Consider the following 16745-nt stretch of genomic DNA (forward strand, 5'->3'; position numbering starts at 1 on the left):
ATGACCCTTAAATTTTAATACATTTAAAAAAATAAACATATTAATTTTTTTTTAGTGAGTGAAATAAAAACTTAAGTTTTCTTATGTATTTAAATAAATATGGGTTCATAGATTAAAGAAAATTAGTAAAATTCAATAAAAGTTTTAAGAAAATGAAAATGAAAATGAAATAGTAAATTCATAAAGTTTCAACTTACTACTGCACTTTTTTTTTTCTCTCAAATTTTCTTTCCTCTTCTTCACAACCCCCCTCCTCCAGTCGCAAGGAGATCCCCACCCCTCGCCGGCCGTCGCCTCCCTAACGGCTCCCCGCCGTTCGACTACCGTCGCTCCGGTAAATTCAGCTCCGACGCCGCCTCTGTATCATTTCGATTTCGAATTTGTTCTGGTCTAGGTAATTCTTGTTTCCCTGGGATCCGTGCTAATTTTAACGATTTCTAGTTTATGCAATATTTCTTGTTTACTGGCCATTTTCGTTTTGATTTGCACCAAGGCTATGGATGGTAGATCGAGTGCGCAATGCCAAAATGAAGCTCTTTAATCTCTCCCTAGATCTCTTGTTCCTGCATATGTTGACCGCCTTTGCTCCTCTTCGTATCTCAAGTAATTCGTTGCTTTCTAGATCTTTGGTCGTCATTTCTGTGTTTCATTTTCACATACGCATTTCCTTGTATATCTCTGTGCCTAGAGTGATCGAGTAGGATCTTGTTTCTCCCTCTTTCATTTTCGTTTGTTTGGTTGCGTAGGAAGCTTCGATAACGTACTATATTCCATGAAGAACAACCCCGGCATTAATCGACACGGCCGTAAGTTAGCATTTTCTTTGTGAGGGGCTTAACTATGAAAATTCAGTGTGTTCGAGGTTGCGATTGTTGAATTTCTCGACATTGTGAAGAATTTGGATCCAAAAACAACGTCGAACACCCTTCCCTTTTCCTCGTTGTAGAAATACTCATAATTTAGCTTTTAAAACCGTTCTTGTTTTGAATTTGAAATAGAATTTTGGAGAGCGAAAATGAAGGTGGGTATTTCAAAGGTTCGTCAGATTCTAGATCGCATTTCGAATTTGGGCGCTATTTTTCTCTCTCTCCGTTGTCCATTCTTATACTTTTGTTTGTGCTTCCTGCCATGTCAAGAGGGGTATAATTATCGTATCGATGGTGCTGCGGCTATTGACACCAAAAAATTCTTCATCGATGCACTTTGTCCTGGTGTAAATGAAAAAAAATTTCAAAGTGAAGTTTCCTATAGAATAAGTAGTTTTTTTTTCCTATTTCAGTAGTTACATTTCTTTGCGATCTTCTCATCCCCACTCTGGCCCATCCTTACTTGCTTCAATCTTCACGCATTGCACGCGGAGAGAAATATTCCTTATTAAGCAGTTCTGGTGTCCTATGTAAAATATATTATTACTTCGATAATGTCCTTGGGCGTGTGGAGATTGTTATTTCTCTAATAAGTTGGTTGGCACAGCATTTTCAATGTTTTTGCCTTCCCTCATTCCAAAAGAATATGGATTTGGGGGGCTAGAGAATTCCTTCTTGCTTTGATCCTTTTCTGCAATATACCCTTATGCATATTTAGGTTTTTTCTTCGAGATCCTACTGTTCAAACCTTGTTTTCTTTTTAAAAGAAAAAGATGCAACAGTCCAAACTTCATGTTCCACACTCTATTAGCTTATTGCTTGAGATCTCAACCAATTCACCCAGTACTTCGCATTTACATGGATAAGCATGATCTCCAATTTTTTTCATGGTGTTAGAATTGATTCACGTTTCTAGTCACTTAGGATTCTTTTATTTAATCTGAAAGATACGATGCTGGTGCTGGAACTTAAGGTTGAAGCCTAATCAAATACTCGTCCTGTCTCGTCTCCATTTACAGACTTTTCAGCTAGCTTGCTCGGAAAATCATTCTGGGTTTAGAATTGCAGGCTTTTGATAGTCGTATTTGGTTCTTTTTCATGGAATCTCTGCCAACACGAACTTCTATCTACAAACAATAAAATACAGTTTCAGACAACTACTTCCTTGGAATGAAGTGTCTTCTAGCATGATTTCTCCAGTCAGTCTTTTTGGAATGTTGTTTATTCATTCAATTAAGTAGGAACTTGAAATTTAGCTTTGGAGTGTTATCTAACTTTTCTGTTATTTGTTAAAATTGATTAGAGGAGCTTTCTATTAGACACTGTGCTACTGCACCTTTTCTTTTTGGGAAAATTTTAGCTGGAGCTTTCATTCCCACTTTTTAACTGTTGAGCTCATTGAATTTAGTACTTCTAAATAAATATGTCTCTTATCTGTGTATGTTGTGATTGTAGACATTAGGTAGGTTTCTGCTCATTCTTCTCACAGTACGTGGTAAACTTTAGTACTGTGAAGGGAACATAGCCAAAGATGGGGCGCTTGAAGCTGCAAACTGGAATCAATTCAATTGAGGAAGAACCAGAGGAGTGTGATGTCACATATACAAATAAAACTGCTTTAGCATGCATGATTAATTCAGAAATTGGTGCTGTATTGGCAGTAATGAGAAGAAATGTTAGATGGGGAGGTCGATATATGTCAGGTGATGATCAATTGGAACACTCTTTAATTCAATCACTGAAGTCATTAAGAAAGCAGATATATTCATGGCAACATCCATGGCATACAATCAACCCAGCTGTGTATCTTCAACCATTTTTAGATGTAATTCGATCAGATGAAACTGGGGCACCTATTACAGGGGTTGCTTTATCTTCTGTGTACAAGATTTTAACTCTTGACATGATTGATCAAAACACTGTTAATGCTGGAGATGCTGTTCACTTGATAGTTGATGCTGTTACCTGCTGTAGATTTGAGATAACAGATCCTGCATCAGAAGAAATGGTCCTGATGAAAATACTTCAGGTTCTTCTTGCTTGTATGAAAAGTAAGGCATCCATTATGTTGAGCAATCAGCATGTCTGCACCATTGTTAATACTTGTTTCCGCATAGTGCATCAGGCAGCCTCAAAGGGTGAGCTATTGCAACGGATAGCTCGCCACACAGTTTATGAGCTTGTTAGGTGTATCTTTTCACATCTTTCAGAAGTCAATACCACAGAACGTGCATTGGTCAATGGCAATAGTTCCAGCAAACAGGAGGTACTAATTTATTTTCTGTATTTCTCTGTAGCTAACTTCTAGAGATTACTAAGATGGGTGTTGAAGCTAAAATGAAAAGAAATTTATTCATTTTGTGCACGATAGTTTTACTTTACCTTATGGGAAGCATCTCTTTTCAGTCACACTTCCCCTGATACAGTTCAAATAATGGTAGTGATAGTAATGAAGCAAACGGGGTTAAAATTGCAACTCTTTTTATGGGATAATATCTTACATTATCAAAAGTTCTTCTTGGTAAAATGCTAGTTCTAAGTTCTTACCACTTTTTAAAGGACTTTTGAGGCTTACCTTTGGGGAAAGACAAATTTTTAGTCTAATGGCTTATGACTTCTTTGGTTTATTAGAGGGGTACTTGAGTTGAGAAACAAATTTTTAGCTTCATGCTTCTTTGGTTCACAAGAGGCTTATGCCTTCATGAGAATGCACCAAGGGTTAAAGTCCTTATACCTCATGTAGTAAAAGAATAACATGAATTTATTGCCTTTTCTTCAAAATCAGCTCTTGTTTCTCTATTGCTAAAGAAAAGCACTGGAGACAAATGTTAAAGAGTAAGGAAATCCTGTATGTCACGGTGGTGATGATGTTGAGAATGAGCTTTAGAATTTTTGTGGAAGTGAAAATTGATGGAAATATCTTTTTGTTTTTTTAATTTTATTTAACAATAATTATTTTGTCCACAGTACATAGCTTTGCTTTTTTATGTTTTTATTAATATTCTTTTTACATTTAGAACGAGGCTTATGCGTCATTTCTTTTAGATAAAAATCGTGAAGAATGCTTTTAACCTTTTAAAACATTATCATTTTGTTTATATTGAAACTGTTAAGTTGCTCTTTGCCAAAAATTAAAAAGAAAATTGTTAAATTGATTTATGAATTATGTTCTCTTGTTCAGGCTGGTAGGGGGGCTAATGATGACTATGTGCTAGGAAGTAGACTGTTGGAGAATGGCAACCTGGGCCATGAATTTGATGGTCAATCGTCATCCAACAATTTCGATTCCAATTCTCCGTCAGGTTTGATGGCAACTGGGATGGAAGAAAATTTACTTGAGGATGGTAGTGTGAAGGATACGGTTCCATTTGACTTTCATCTTATGAAGGAACCTTATGGGGTCCCCAGCATGGTGGAAATTTTTCGATTTCTCTGTTCATTGTTAAATCTAGTCGAGCATATGGAGTTGGGTGCTAGATCAAATACCATGGCTTTTGATGAAGATGTTCCTCTTTTTGCCTTGGGATTGATAAATTCAGCAATAGAGCTGGGTGGCCCTTCCTTCCGCCATCACCCTAGGTTATTGAGTTTAATCCAAGATGAATTATTTCGAAACCTTATGCAATTTGGTCTGTCAACAAGCTCGCTGATCCTTTCAATGGTTTGTAGCATTGTTCTCAATCTATATCACCATCTGCGAACTGAGCTGAAGTTGCAGCTTGAGGCTTTCTTTTCATGTGTGATTTTGAGGCTTGCTCAAAGCAGGTATGGGGCTTCATACCAGCAGCAGGAGGTTGCCATGGAGGTTCTTGTTGATTTCTGCAGGCAGAAAACATTTATGGTCGAGATGTATGCAAACTTAGATTGTGACATAACTTGCAGTAATGTCTTTGAAGATCTTGCTAATCTTCTGTCCAAGAGTGCTTTTCCAGTTAATTGTCCTTTGTCCTCAATGCATATCCTTGCGTTGGATGGTCTTATTGCCGTTATTCAGGGAATGGCTGAGAGGATAGGTAATGGAACTGGCCTAGAAAATACTCCTGTGAACCTTGAGGAATATACTCCTTTCTGGCTGGTAAAGTGTGAAAATTACAGCGATCCTAATCAATGGGTTCCATTTGTGAGAAGGAAAAAGTACATCAAGAGACGTTTGATGATTGGAGCTGATCACTTTAACCGAGATCCCAAGAAAGGACTCGAATTCCTTCAAGGAACCCATCTCTTGCCTGATAAACTTGATCCGAAAAGTGTAGCCTGCTTTTTTAGGTACACTGCTGGTCTGGATAAAAATCTGGTTGGGGACTTCCTTGGAAATCATGATGAGTTTTGTGTCCAGGTTCTTCATGAATTTGCTTGGACTTTTGATTTTCAGGACATGAATTTGGATACTGCTTTGCGGCTGTTTTTGGAAACTTTCCGACTCCCTGGAGAGTCACAGAAGATACAAAGGGTGCTTGAGGCATTCTCGGAGAGATATTATGAACAGTCACCTCAAATTCTTGTGAATAAGGATGCTGCTCTTCTACTCTCATATTCACTTATAATGCTCAATACGGATCAGCACAATGTTCAAGTGAAAAAGAAGATGACGGAAGAAGATTTCATTCGGAACAGCAGGCACATAAATGGAGGCAATGATCTTCCGAGAGATTTCCTCTCTGAGTTGTATCATTCAATCTGTAAGAATGAGATTCGTACAACTCCAGAGCAAGGCAATGGTTTTCCGGAAATGAACCCGAGTCGATGGATAGACCTGATGCATAAATCCAAGAAATCCTCTCCATTCATTGTGTCTGATTCTAAAGCCTACCTTGATCGTGATATGTTTGCTATAATGTCAGGGCCAACAATTGCTGCTATATCTGTGGTATTTGATCATGCAGAACATGAAGAAGTCTATCAAACATGCATTGATGGGTTCTTAGCTGTTGCAAAGATCTCTGCATGCCATCATCTTGAAGACGTACTTGATGATCTTGTTGTGTCCCTCTGCAAGTTCACAACCCTCTTGAACCCATCATCTGTTGAGGAGCCCGTGCTGGCCTTCGGTGATGATACAAAAGCGAGGATGGCTACTATGACAGTGTTCACCATTGCCAACAGGTACAGTGACTTTATTTTTTTTTTCTTTTCCTTCCTTATAATTAGCTTTGGGGTTTCTTTGGTGGTCTTTTTATTATACAAAAGCGAGGGTGGTCTTTTTAATTTTTAATTTTTTAATTTTTAATTTTTTTTAATTAATAATTATTATTATTTTTTTGCATTGCCCTTTTATGTTCTTTCATTTCTCTAATGAAAGCTTTGTTTCCGATTAAAAAAAAAAAAAACAGGTATGGTGACTTCATTCGTACAGGTTGGAGAAACATCCTTGATTGCATCTTACGGTTGCACAAGCTTGGTCTTTTACCAGCTCGTGTGGCCAGTGATGCAGCTGATGAATCAGAACTTTCTGCTGACACTGGGCATGGAAAGCCTCTTACGAGTTCTTTATCAGCTGCTCATATACAGTCAATTGGAACTCCCAAGAGATCTTCTGGATTGATGGGCCGGTTCAGTCAGCTCTTATCTCTTGACACTGAGGAGCCAAGATCACAGCCTACCGAACAACAACTTGCAGCTCATCAGCGCACCCTTCAGACTATTCAAAAGTGCAATATTGACAGCATTTTTACAGAGAGCAAGTTTCTTCAGGCTGAATCTCTATTACAGCTGGCACAAGCACTTATATGGGCTGCAGGACGACCCCAGAAAGGAAGCAGCTCTCCTGAGGATGAAGATACAGCAGTCTTCTGTCTGGAATTGTTGATTGCCATTACCCTGAATAACCGAGATAGAATTGTGCTTTTGTGGCCTGGTGTTTATGATCATATATCTAATATTGTGCAATCAACTGTCATGCCCTGCGCCCTGGTGGAGAAAGCTGTTTTTGGACTTCTCCGGATTTGCCAGCGGTTACTTCCTTATAAAGAGAACCTTGCTGATGAACTTTTGAGATCTCTGCAACTTGTCTTGAAGCTAGATGCTCGGGTCGCTGATGCTTACTGTGAGCAAATTACACAGGAAGTCAGTCGTCTAGTGAAAGCAAATGCTTCTCATATTAGATCCCCATCTGGATGGCGAACAATAACATCCTTACTCTCCATTACAGCTCGCCATCCAGAGGCTTCTGAGGCAGGATTTGATGCTCTACTATTTATTGTATCCGATGGTGCTCACTTGTTACCGGCAAACTATACCCTCTGCATTGATGCTTCTAGGCAATTTGCTGAGTCTCGTGTTGGACAGGCTGAACGCTCTTTGCGAGCATTGGATCTTATGGCTGGATCTGTTGATTGTTTAGCACGATGGGCTAGGGAGGGTAAGGAAGCTGCAAGGGAGGAGGAAGCCATTAAGATGTCGCAAGATATTGGGGACATGTGGCTGAGGCTTGTGCAAGGACTGAGAAAAGTTTGCTTGGATCAGAGAGAGGAGGTTAGAAACCAGGCTCTACTGTCATTGCAAAAGTGCTTGACAGGTGTTGACGAAGTTTACCTTCCACATGGTTTGTGGTTACAGTGTTTTGATCTTGTGATCTTCACAATGCTTGACGATTTATTGGAAATTGCACAAGGACACTCTCAGAAAGATTACAGAAACATGGAGGGGACGTTGATCCTTGCCATGAAACTCTTGTCCAAAGTGTTTCTACTGTTACTCCAGGATCTTTCTCAGTTAACAACCTTCTGCAAGCTATGGCTTGGCGTTCTTAGCCGAATGGAAAAGTATGCAAAAGCTAAAGTTAGAGGGAAAAGAAGTGAGAAGCTTCAGGAGCTAGTGCCTGAACTCCTCAAGAATACCCTGCTTGTTATGAAAACTAAGGGGGTGCTAGTTCAGAGGAGTGCGCTCGGTGGAGATAGCTTGTGGGAACTCACATGGCTGCATGTAAATAACATTTCTCCCTCGTTGCAATCAGAAGTTTTCCCCGATCAAGATTCCGACCGCTTACTTGGTCAGGGTGAAAAAGGTGGCCAAACTTCCAGTGAATCAAACTCTTCTTCAACTGAAAAGGTAGCGCCTGACAGTGTCGGAACTGGAGGGTAGGATCATTCAGTTGAAAATCTCAAGCTCTTTCTGCTAGGGATGTCGCTGCATATACCTTGACCACCAGGATTAAATTTTTTTTTTGTCTAGAATTAGTCTATCAATCCAGATAATCTTAAATTTACAGAACGGATCCTAGGGCATTTCATATCTATACCTGGAGCTTGCTTTGTTACAGATCTGTACAATTAGAGGGAGATAATGCAGTGAATGCGTGTTCCAGACCCCAGGTATGCTTAATGATCTTTTGGGCTTTCGTCTTTTCCGGAAAAGCGTTTCTTCTCTTTGCAATTCCTGATCACGGAGTTCCCCGAGTTAAATTGGTTCATTCTAAACCATGCTGTTTGTTAGTGTTGTTATACGTACGGTACAAGTAGCCATAGATTTCAATCTTGTCTTTTTTGCTTTTTTTGTCAGACATTCTGAATTCTGGAGGCATATTATCATTCATCTTTGAATGAAGCATGTACCTATTATTTTGTATTACCTTGCTGAGTAATGTACAGAATCAACAAGTTTGCTAGTAGCCACATGGTATGTTATGTAGTAGTATGTTTCTTTGGATAAATGGCAGGAATTGAATTGGAGGGGGAAACATGGTTGGATTGAGATGAGGAACCATCGTTATTAATTATTGACATTTTGTATCAGATCATTGTGTTTTTTTTTTGTCTATTTTTCCCCTCTTGGGAGATTGAAAAGTATTTTATCCATCGAGCTATCGACAAGTTACTTTTAAATTGGGGTAAGAGTGTTTTGTTTATTCATAAACCAGGGTTTACAGTCAACATCTTACTTTTTATGGTGTTAGAATCAGTCTAGGACAGGTAGGGATTAGATTACCATTTTGACTTTGTTCATCATGTTGGAATATCACATTTGTAAGCAAGCTTGAGAAGAGATGTTACTAAGCCTAACACAAGGGATAACACTTATTATTTCTCTTTTGATATGATCACTTTGTTTATATTTTCCTGTGTTAAAATATTCTTTTAGGAGGTCAGCAAGGAAATGACTTAACCATCAACCTACACTTAATTTTATTTATTTTTAATAAAAAAAATTGGATGTAAGTTTAATGTTTCTAATTCTATCTCTGAGCGTCTAAGGAATCAAACTTTTGATTCGGTGTACTCACTTTATATCTCCGACACACAAGGAAGGATGCGGTGGGAAGAAAGCAAATCAAGTTTCTGTCCGATCGATCATTCTGTTGGCATCTTACATTCATGCTTTGTTCGATAGCCGCTCAGAGTGGGTTGTTGGCTCCACCTGTTATCTCCTTCTAGGACATGTTGTCGCCATATTCCACATGTAACTTAGTCATTTCTGCCTACGCCCAGAACTTAATTTGAAATTCTAATCTAAAAATTCTAAATCGTAACAATATTTACCCATTAAATTTGAATTTCTCATTTTAAGAAAATAATTAGATATGAATTACGCTTGAAAATATGGTTGGAAAAATTAATATTCATTTTTGGTTTTAGAAAAATATAGGGCAGGCAGGAAGGCATATCGTCGTTGTCGGCAATTACTTTAGGTGTCTACACTTCACAAACAAACTTCTCATCCGTTTCCGCTTTCCGAAATTGGCTCAGCCTCTGAAACTTCCGATTTCCGATCTGCCGAGTTTTGCTGGAAAATTTTGAGCGAAGGAGTCGCCAGAAGGTCAACGTGAACTTTTCTCAGTCTTTCGTGAGATTTTATTCAAGATGAGTGAGGTTTTCGAAGGGTACGAGCGCCAGTATTGTGAACTCTCCGCGAATGTTTCTCGGAAATACAACTCTTTCTCCGCCTCCGATTCAGGTACTTTCGGAGTGTTTTCTTTGTTCAATTTGACTTATGTGAGGGTTAACCTAGGCTTTTACAGCTACGATTTTCTATGTTTCGTTCCTAATTTGAAGGAAGAGATTTGTTTCTGTTGTTAGAGTTTGGAAGAGAATTCTTGAAATTGTGGTTGGAGATCTCGAGTTGAATGAGCAGATTCTGAAGTTTCGAAATCTTTGGAGATGAATGAAGGGATGTGAACATGGGATGAGGAATTTGTAGCTGATGGGATCGAATTACGCATATGGGAAATTTTAGCGTTTCTTACTAATTCGTTAGAGTTTGGTTGTAAAATGACTTGCATATGCTGAATTGGATTTCATTTTGGAAATGAACTGAATAGGAAGTTGAGTTGTTCATCGTTTGAATGAATGTTAAAGAGACTCTTCTTTTTTGAGGTGAGCGATTGGAAGGGTTGCTAATTTTAGCTTAACATGAATTGCAGAGCAGAAACAGCAATGGCTTTCGGAAATCAAAGTTAGTTTAGATGAGGCCGATGTTTTGGTACGTTTGAAGAGCCTTCTTTTGGTTCTTTTCTTCTGTTTTTTAGGTTGGTTAGATTCTTAATTATATGAATAGAATGTTGGTATCTTTTACGATTTCTAGATCAGGAAAATGGACCTTGAGGCCAGAAGTTTGCAGCCAGGGGTAAAGGCTATGCTACTTGCTAAGCTACGGGAGTACAAAGCTGATCTTGGGAAACTGAAAAAGGAATTCAAGAGGTTTACATCACCAAACGCTAATCAAGCTGCCCGTGAAGAGCTGTTGGAGTCTGGAATGGCGGATACACATCTGGTAGATCTTGATAAATTCAATTTTTACAGTTACCTTCAAATTTAAGCATCACTACTACCTCTTCAGTAATACTCCAGTCATGAGTTGGGTTCTTAGTCTGAAATCCAATTGGGGGAACATACTAATTCAATTGAAATAACTTCAATTTGTATTACTTACAAAGAACTTGGAGGAAATGATTTCTATCATGTTAGCTATGTGCCTAGAATTTAGTAACAAGTAACATATAAGTTTTCTTTACAATCTAATCTAATATGTTTAGATTAGTCGAGATGTTTGAAAGTTGGCCCAATCACAAACAGATATTATAAAAAAAAAAAATCTTAATGTATCTATAGTTCTATACAAAATGTCTAAAGTTTTTGGTCATTTTTGTGTGGTATATTCTAATCTCTTGTTAAAAGAAGTTACTGTTCCAGGTACTTCATCGGTTGCAATATGAATTTTTTATTCAGTCCATATTTGTTTTTTCAGCCTCTCTTGTCGCCGAAGGGATGATATTTTCTAAGTTGTGTTGATAGTCCTATCTTTTCCCCTTCAATTTCTTTTGCAATGTTGTTGGCTTTTACGTCTCAATAACTTAAACATGTTTGTGGAGTTGAGTTGGTGGACGCACCTTCTACAGCCAGTTCGATTCACATCATAGGATCAGTCTCATATCTTTTATATAGCCATAGGCCAAACGGATCTCATCATAGGAACATCTGCTCTAATTTTGATAATGAGAAGATATTTGTCTTGCACAGGTTTAATTGATCGTTTTTGTTACCTTTTCAACGTTCTTACAGGCATCAGCTGATCAAAGGGAGAGGCTGACAATGTCCATAGAGAGAATAAATCAGTCTGGTGAAAGAATCACAGAGAGTAGAAGAACCATGCTGGAGACCGAGGAGCTCGGTGTCTCAATTCTCCAGGATTTACATCAACAGCGTGAAACTCTCCTTCACTCCCACAAGAGAGTAAGTTTTTTCTTGATATTATGTTCTGGCTGACTATAAGTAAGTTCTTAGCCACTCACCAATTACTCTGAATAAATCCCATCTTTGATGCCATTAAAATCCTTCAACTTCAACTCACTAACTTTAATTGCTAGCTCTTTTTCCATCCTTGGGATAATTGTTAACAATATGCTTCATGTTGCAGCTTTATGGGGTAGATGATGCCATTGATAAGAGTAAAAAGGTTCTGGTCACGATGTCTCGAAGAATCAGTCGAAATAAATGGATTGTCGGGTCAGTAATTGGAGTTCTGGTACTCGTTATTATCCTTATAATATATCTTAAGCTTTAAGATAAGGAAGAGATCTCTCCTTGATCATGAAAGGAGTTGCACTCTTATCATTTGATTTTCCAATTGTACGATTGGTTGTCAATCATATGTTTGATGTATTTTGTTACCATACCTCGTGTTCATGTCTGTAATAGGACCAAATTTTGTAACTCAGTAGCATTTTAACTAATCAATACCAGATAGTAGGCAGCTCTTGATTGTGTATTTAATGGTTAATTACTTTCTGTACATGCACTTTAGGAAGTAAGGAGCCATCGTCCATTGATGATTTCCATTTTTTCAATTTTTTTGTACTGGAACTAACTATGATATAGTAATTGCACTAGATAGCATAGAGTTGAGGTTTAATTATAGAACTCCTGAAGTATTGGTCCTCGTTTTAATAAAAATGTTCGGAGAAAACATTAAAGTTTTGTTAATATCCTTTTCCTTTCAATTTTTTTTTTAAAAAATATTATTACCAGAAATTGTTTTTCCTATATGTAAATTCTTCTGTGTTTATGAACTATAAATTTTCTCAATAGTTTCTTATATTGAAGATTCAACGTTACTTTTGTTTCATCTTTTAATTTTTCACGTCTTTGACTTCGATTTTGTTGATTTAGCATTCATTGTTTTTTTTTTCCATAAGCTTTTTCTAAATTTATTTTAGTCAAATTAAATGATATTGTCAAAGATAAGCAACTGTTAGATTAATTAATCTTTTAAATTAGAGAAAAATTACTTTCTTCGAAAAAATGCACACACAGGATAGGACTAGGACTAGTAGTCGTTATTTATAACTCAAAATATTTTCTCTAACCCCGTCGCTGAAATGCGATTTTGACATTGGATGTATGGTAGCTCGCTCGTTGTTTTACACTCTTCGACATAGAAGAGAGAGAGAGACCGCAAACAATTATTCAATGTATATTTTTTTAAAAGACTTCGAGGACTACAACGTTAACTTTTTTAGTGTGTAGAGGGCCATATTTGTAAAATTGAACCAAAATACTCCCGAAATTGTGTCCCTAAAATGACGGTGTTGAACCTGAAACATTCCAGAAAGGGAAAAAGGCCCAAAATGACCAAAATAGGGAATGGGGGGTTGTGGTGGGGGGCCTCCCTTCCACTCCAAATCCAAGACTTCAAAAACTTTTGGGCCCCTTTGGATGCCTTTGTCGGTCGTCTCAGACTGTGACCTCTTGCCCATTCTTCTCCTTCTTCCCCTCCAAATCACAGCCCTACACGTACCCTTTTCCCCATAATCAATCCCCATAAACTTGCCGCCCAAGACCGAAGATAGCTGCCCTTCACTTCAACTTGAGAGAGTAAAAAACAGAGCAGCGCAGAGCAGAGCTGCTGAACTGCTTTAACGTTGATTCTACAGTGATTACTGTCAAAGATCTTATCGTACAACTTAATGCTTCAAAAAATTAACCCCTCCCCTTAGTCCCTCTCTTCTTCATCGAAAAACTTCATCTGCTCAGATAGAGCATGCGCATCAGCAGAAGCAGAACCTCTTGGGGGTCTTTGTACTAATTTTTCTGACTGACCCTCTAGAGTACATTAAAGATAGGTACTTTCTGGGCCAGCTCTCTTGTGTACTTATTTCCTCAATCGAGACCCACCCCCACGTTGTTTTCTTTGTCTGCGCTCCGTTGCAATCGAGAAAATGATGGGGTTTCTTCTTCTTCTTCTTTAAAGGGAGTTCCCTTTTCCAATTTGACTTTGTTTCTCCATTTGGTGCTCTGATTTAATTCCTCATCGTTTTGGGTTTCTGTGAACACGCGTTGGTGTTGCCTTGTCGGGTTTTGTTTTTTTGAACTATTGGAACTGGTTAGGTCATTTTCTTGCAGATATCGATCTGGGTTTTGTTCTTTTGAAGGTGAAAAAGGAGGAGGAAGCTTCAACGGCTTAATGGGTTAGCTGGTTTTCACTTGCGTAGTCGTTTTTTTCTCGTCGTTATTCATTGAGAGAGAGAGAGAGGGAGATTATTGAATAGAGAGAGAAAGTGTGGGAAAGGGGAATAAAAGGTAAGTAGGATAGAAACTTCTTTTGCCCCGCCCCCATTGGATTCCTTCTTTGGTTTTGTGTATATATTTGCATTGGGGTTTCTTTTGGGTGTTTTAATAATCAAAAGCTGAAGAAGAAATGGCAAGTCGATGGTGGGCTGAAAATATACCCACCACCACAGATAGCAGCACCACCAACCCTTATTCGACTCCATTAAAGCAAAGCTTAGAAGCTGCGGATGAAGAAAACAACTCCGGCAGCTATGAGAGAGCTGAACCAGGCACCGGCTCCACCACGCGCCGCCCACGTGGTCGGCCGCCGGGATCCAAAAACAAGATGAAGCCTCCGGTGGTAGTCACCAAGGAGAGCCCCGATGCTCTCCGGAGCCACGTTTTAGAAATCGGCAGCGGCTGCGACATCGTCGAAAGCATCTCGAACTTCGCTCAACGCCGCCAGCGAGGGGTTTCTGTCCTCGGTGGAAATGGGGTTGTCGCCAATGTCACTCTAAGGCATCCGGCCGCCCCTGGCAACGTTATTACTCTACAGGGACGGTTTGATATATTGTCGCTCTCCGGTGCCTTTTTGCCTTCCCCTGCTCCACCAGGGGCTACCGGACTAACAGTCTACTTGGCTGGCGGGCAGGGGCAGGTCGTTGGTGGCATTGTCGTCGGTGCTCTCATTGCAACCGGTCCGGTTATTGTCATTGCTGCTACCTTCACCAATGCCACATACGAGCGGCTACCGCTTGAGGATGAGGAGGCAGCTGCCGGAGACAAGTCCGGAAATAGCCAAAACAATTCAACTTCTCAGAGCATGGGGGATCAGCAACAGCAGCAGCCTTCAATGGGAAATTACAATATGACTTCAAATTTGGTGCCAAATGGTCAGGTTTCTTCTCATGATGTGTTTTGGAGTCCTCCTCGAGCCCCACCTCCATTCTAACAGATATATAGAGAAACATAGAGGGAGTGAAAGTGATAGAGGATTGATAAGTTAATTAGGTGCTAGTTTTGTTTGAACTTTTAAGAACTGATTAAATTTCTTTTTTCTGCAAAACATCATGGCAAATTATCTGTAAGCATATAAAATAACTATGATCTTATGGGAATACTTCTTTCTATATGCATTGCTCTAATTCTCATCTTTGTCAGAATCAATGAATCTATATAGTTTTGTGGGTGAACAAATCGAATTCGAGTTTGGAGCCACAATATTCCCTAATCAGGTACACGCTTTTCCCTGTTTTTTTCAAGTGTTCTATGATGATTTTGAGAAGCGTTTATCAGTACATATCTTCTACCATTGAGAAATATATTTGTGCATGACAATCTTCATCAACTTAGACATCTAAAACTCGTTCTCGAACTATCAACTAGCTAAACGAAGGCCCTTCTACAGGACTTGTAGTGATGGAGGAAGCCTCATCTAGATAGCTTCGGTTAGGCATTTGGTTTGAATGGTAAAGTTGATAAGATCTTTAGACCAACATGTATGGAAAATGACAAAATTGATAGGTTTGATTTGGTTATCTACGTGGGGTTATTATCCAATTGAGTGTTTGAATTTTTTTCAACTACTCCCCACTTGTCTATAAATTGTCGTTTAAAATATAATGTTTGGTGCTGGTCTTTATATTTATATAAAGCTCATATGCTATTGTTTTCGGTTTTCTCGAAAAGTCTCGTACCAATGAAGAGTGTCCATTACTTATATACTTATGATTGGACCCTTAGTTAGCCCATGAGGGAGATTCCTATGAAGCATGGACATGGACATGAAATACAGAAAATATTGTATATTTTTTGAAATCTAGGACATAGATATCAAACGAAAAACAATATATTCTAGGACATAACTAATAGAATATTCATTTTTATACTAGAAAGAGCTTTTAAGTCAATAGGTTTAAACGCATTATTGATGCGTCTACATTTTCTTCTGGTTCGGTGTCGTGTTGAATGGTCTAGGAGTTTTAGCTGTTCAAGACAGATTCATTTCTGCTGTAGTTCTTCATTTTACCATCATAAACTTGCATATTTTTGAATGTGAACTTTTTCATTGATAAATTGGGAAGTCAGTGGTAGTTGGTTTCCGTGGTAGGAAAGGTGTTCCAAGATGGTGGCTCTTAGAGTTGAAAAATATGTCCGTAGATGGAAAGAAATTGCTTCTTTTTTTCCCTTAAAAGCTATCCTTTTGACTTAAAGCTGTAGATGTTTCTCTTTGAACACTGAATTTGATTTCAACCAAAACCCATATAGATCACCCATTACAATGCTCTACACAAGGTTGGTGAATTGAATTTTCAACTCACATCTCCATATAGGAGGTAAATTTTTTTTTACCATGATACATTGTCAAATGTGAATATAGTTCTACTCAAGAAGCATGCTTCCGTTGTTGCTCGAGTTTGATAGATGTAGGGAGATAGGACCTCTTGTCCTTGAATTAATGAAGTTTGAACTTGGAATCATTTAGAGCTTATTATTTGACTTTTGCACTAAGTATTAACTATAGGCTCATTTTGAGTCGTCTGTGCCTGTACTGCCTGAGCTTCCATCTTCTTTTGGTTGTTATGACTACTTAGAACATAATCTTCTATGCTTCTGCAGGTGGTTTGCGATAGTTTGTCAGTAGGGTCGACTTCGACGTTCAAGCTTTTCAACCAGAATAGAGAGAGTTCGTAATATCGGGGACTGTGTTGGCGAGGCTGTGGAGCTGCCATGAAAGAATGGATGTGATCTTGGTTTAAAAGCACCCAATGCTATGTTTTGTACACTTCTCTTAACTCTATTTCTCTACAATCCATTCGTTCATGACTCGAATGGCTTTTCTTTTAGTGCTTTGAACTTCTTGGAGTAAATTAACAAATAATGGTTTTGGTAGAATGAT

General features: G+C 38.5%; 3 protein-coding genes across 6 annotated transcripts; all 3 read left to right on the forward strand.

The window, feature by feature from the left end:
• The first annotated feature begins 188 nt into the window (after positions 1-188).
• On the forward strand, positions 189-8514 carry LOC111490452 (ARF guanine-nucleotide exchange factor GNOM-like). Of its 3 annotated transcripts, XM_023139092.1 has the most exons (6): positions 189-394; positions 494-603; positions 747-806; positions 2322-3132; positions 4048-5969; positions 6197-8514. In XM_023139092.1, the coding sequence occupies exons 4-6, from the start codon at positions 2398-2400 to the stop codon at positions 7944-7946; spliced, it is 4407 nt and encodes a 1468-aa protein (XP_022994860.1). In that variant the 5' UTR covers positions 189-394; positions 494-603; positions 747-806; positions 2322-2397; the 3' UTR covers positions 7947-8514. The 3 variants fall into 3 exon arrangements, with proteins under 3 accessions (XP_022994860.1, XP_022994852.1, XP_022994868.1); XM_023139084.1 differs by lacking the exon at positions 747-806; XM_023139100.1 differs by lacking the exons at positions 494-603; positions 747-806.
• Positions 8515-9444: 930 nt separating this feature from the next.
• Positions 9445-12065, forward strand: LOC111491702 (vesicle transport v-SNARE 12-like). The gene is made up of 5 exons (XM_023140693.1): positions 9445-9755; positions 10222-10280; positions 10383-10571; positions 11360-11530; positions 11715-12065. Exons 1-5 carry the CDS (start codon positions 9662-9664, stop codon positions 11859-11861), a joined length of 660 nt encoding a protein of 219 aa, XP_022996461.1. The 5' UTR covers positions 9445-9661; the 3' UTR covers positions 11862-12065.
• Positions 12066-12954: 889 nt separating this feature from the next.
• LOC111491602 (AT-hook motif nuclear-localized protein 15-like) lies at positions 12955-16738 on the forward strand. 2 transcript variants are annotated; one of them, XM_023140585.1, is made up of 3 exons: positions 12955-13419; positions 13729-15081; positions 16466-16738. In XM_023140585.1, the coding sequence occupies exon 2, from the start codon at positions 13995-13997 to the stop codon at positions 14796-14798; it is 804 nt and encodes a 267-aa protein (XP_022996353.1). In that variant the 5' UTR covers positions 12955-13419; positions 13729-13994; the 3' UTR covers positions 14799-15081; positions 16466-16738. The 2 variants fall into 2 exon arrangements, with proteins under 2 accessions (XP_022996353.1, XP_022996345.1); XM_023140577.1 differs by having other exon boundaries at positions 12955-15081.
• Positions 16739-16745: the final 7 nt, after the last annotated feature.

Source organism: Cucurbita maxima, unplaced genomic scaffold, assembly GCF_002738345.1.
Source record: "Cucurbita maxima cultivar Rimu unplaced genomic scaffold, Cmax_1.0 Cma_Scf00001, whole genome shotgun sequence".
NCBI lineage: Eukaryota > Viridiplantae > Streptophyta > Magnoliopsida > Cucurbitales > Cucurbitaceae > Cucurbita > Cucurbita maxima.

Bases quoted from the DNA above. Each gene is read 5' to 3' on its own strand.
- LOC111490452 (XM_023139092.1), top strand. From the start codon at position 2,398: ATGGGGCGCTTGAAGCTGCAAACTGGAATCAATTCAATTGAGGAAGAA. The intron at 3,133-4,047 runs GTACTAATTTAT...TCTCTTGTTCAG, and splicing joins ATAGTTCCAGCAAACAGGAG to GCTGGTAGGGGGGCTAATGA. The intron at 5,970-6,196 runs GTACAGTGACTT...AAAAAAAAACAG, and splicing joins GTGTTCACCATTGCCAACAG to GTATGGTGACTTCATTCGTA.
- LOC111491702 (XM_023140693.1), top strand. From the start codon at position 9,662: ATGAGTGAGGTTTTCGAAGGGTACGAGCGCCAGTATTGTGAACTCTCC. The intron at 9,756-10,221 runs GTACTTTCGGAG...CATGAATTGCAG, and splicing joins TTTCTCCGCCTCCGATTCAG to AGCAGAAACAGCAATGGCTT. The intron at 11,531-11,714 runs GTAAGTTTTTTC...TTCATGTTGCAG, and splicing joins TCCTTCACTCCCACAAGAGA to CTTTATGGGGTAGATGATGC.
- LOC111491602 (XM_023140577.1), top strand. From the start codon at position 13,995: ATGGCAAGTCGATGGTGGGCTGAAAATATACCCACCACCACAGATAGC.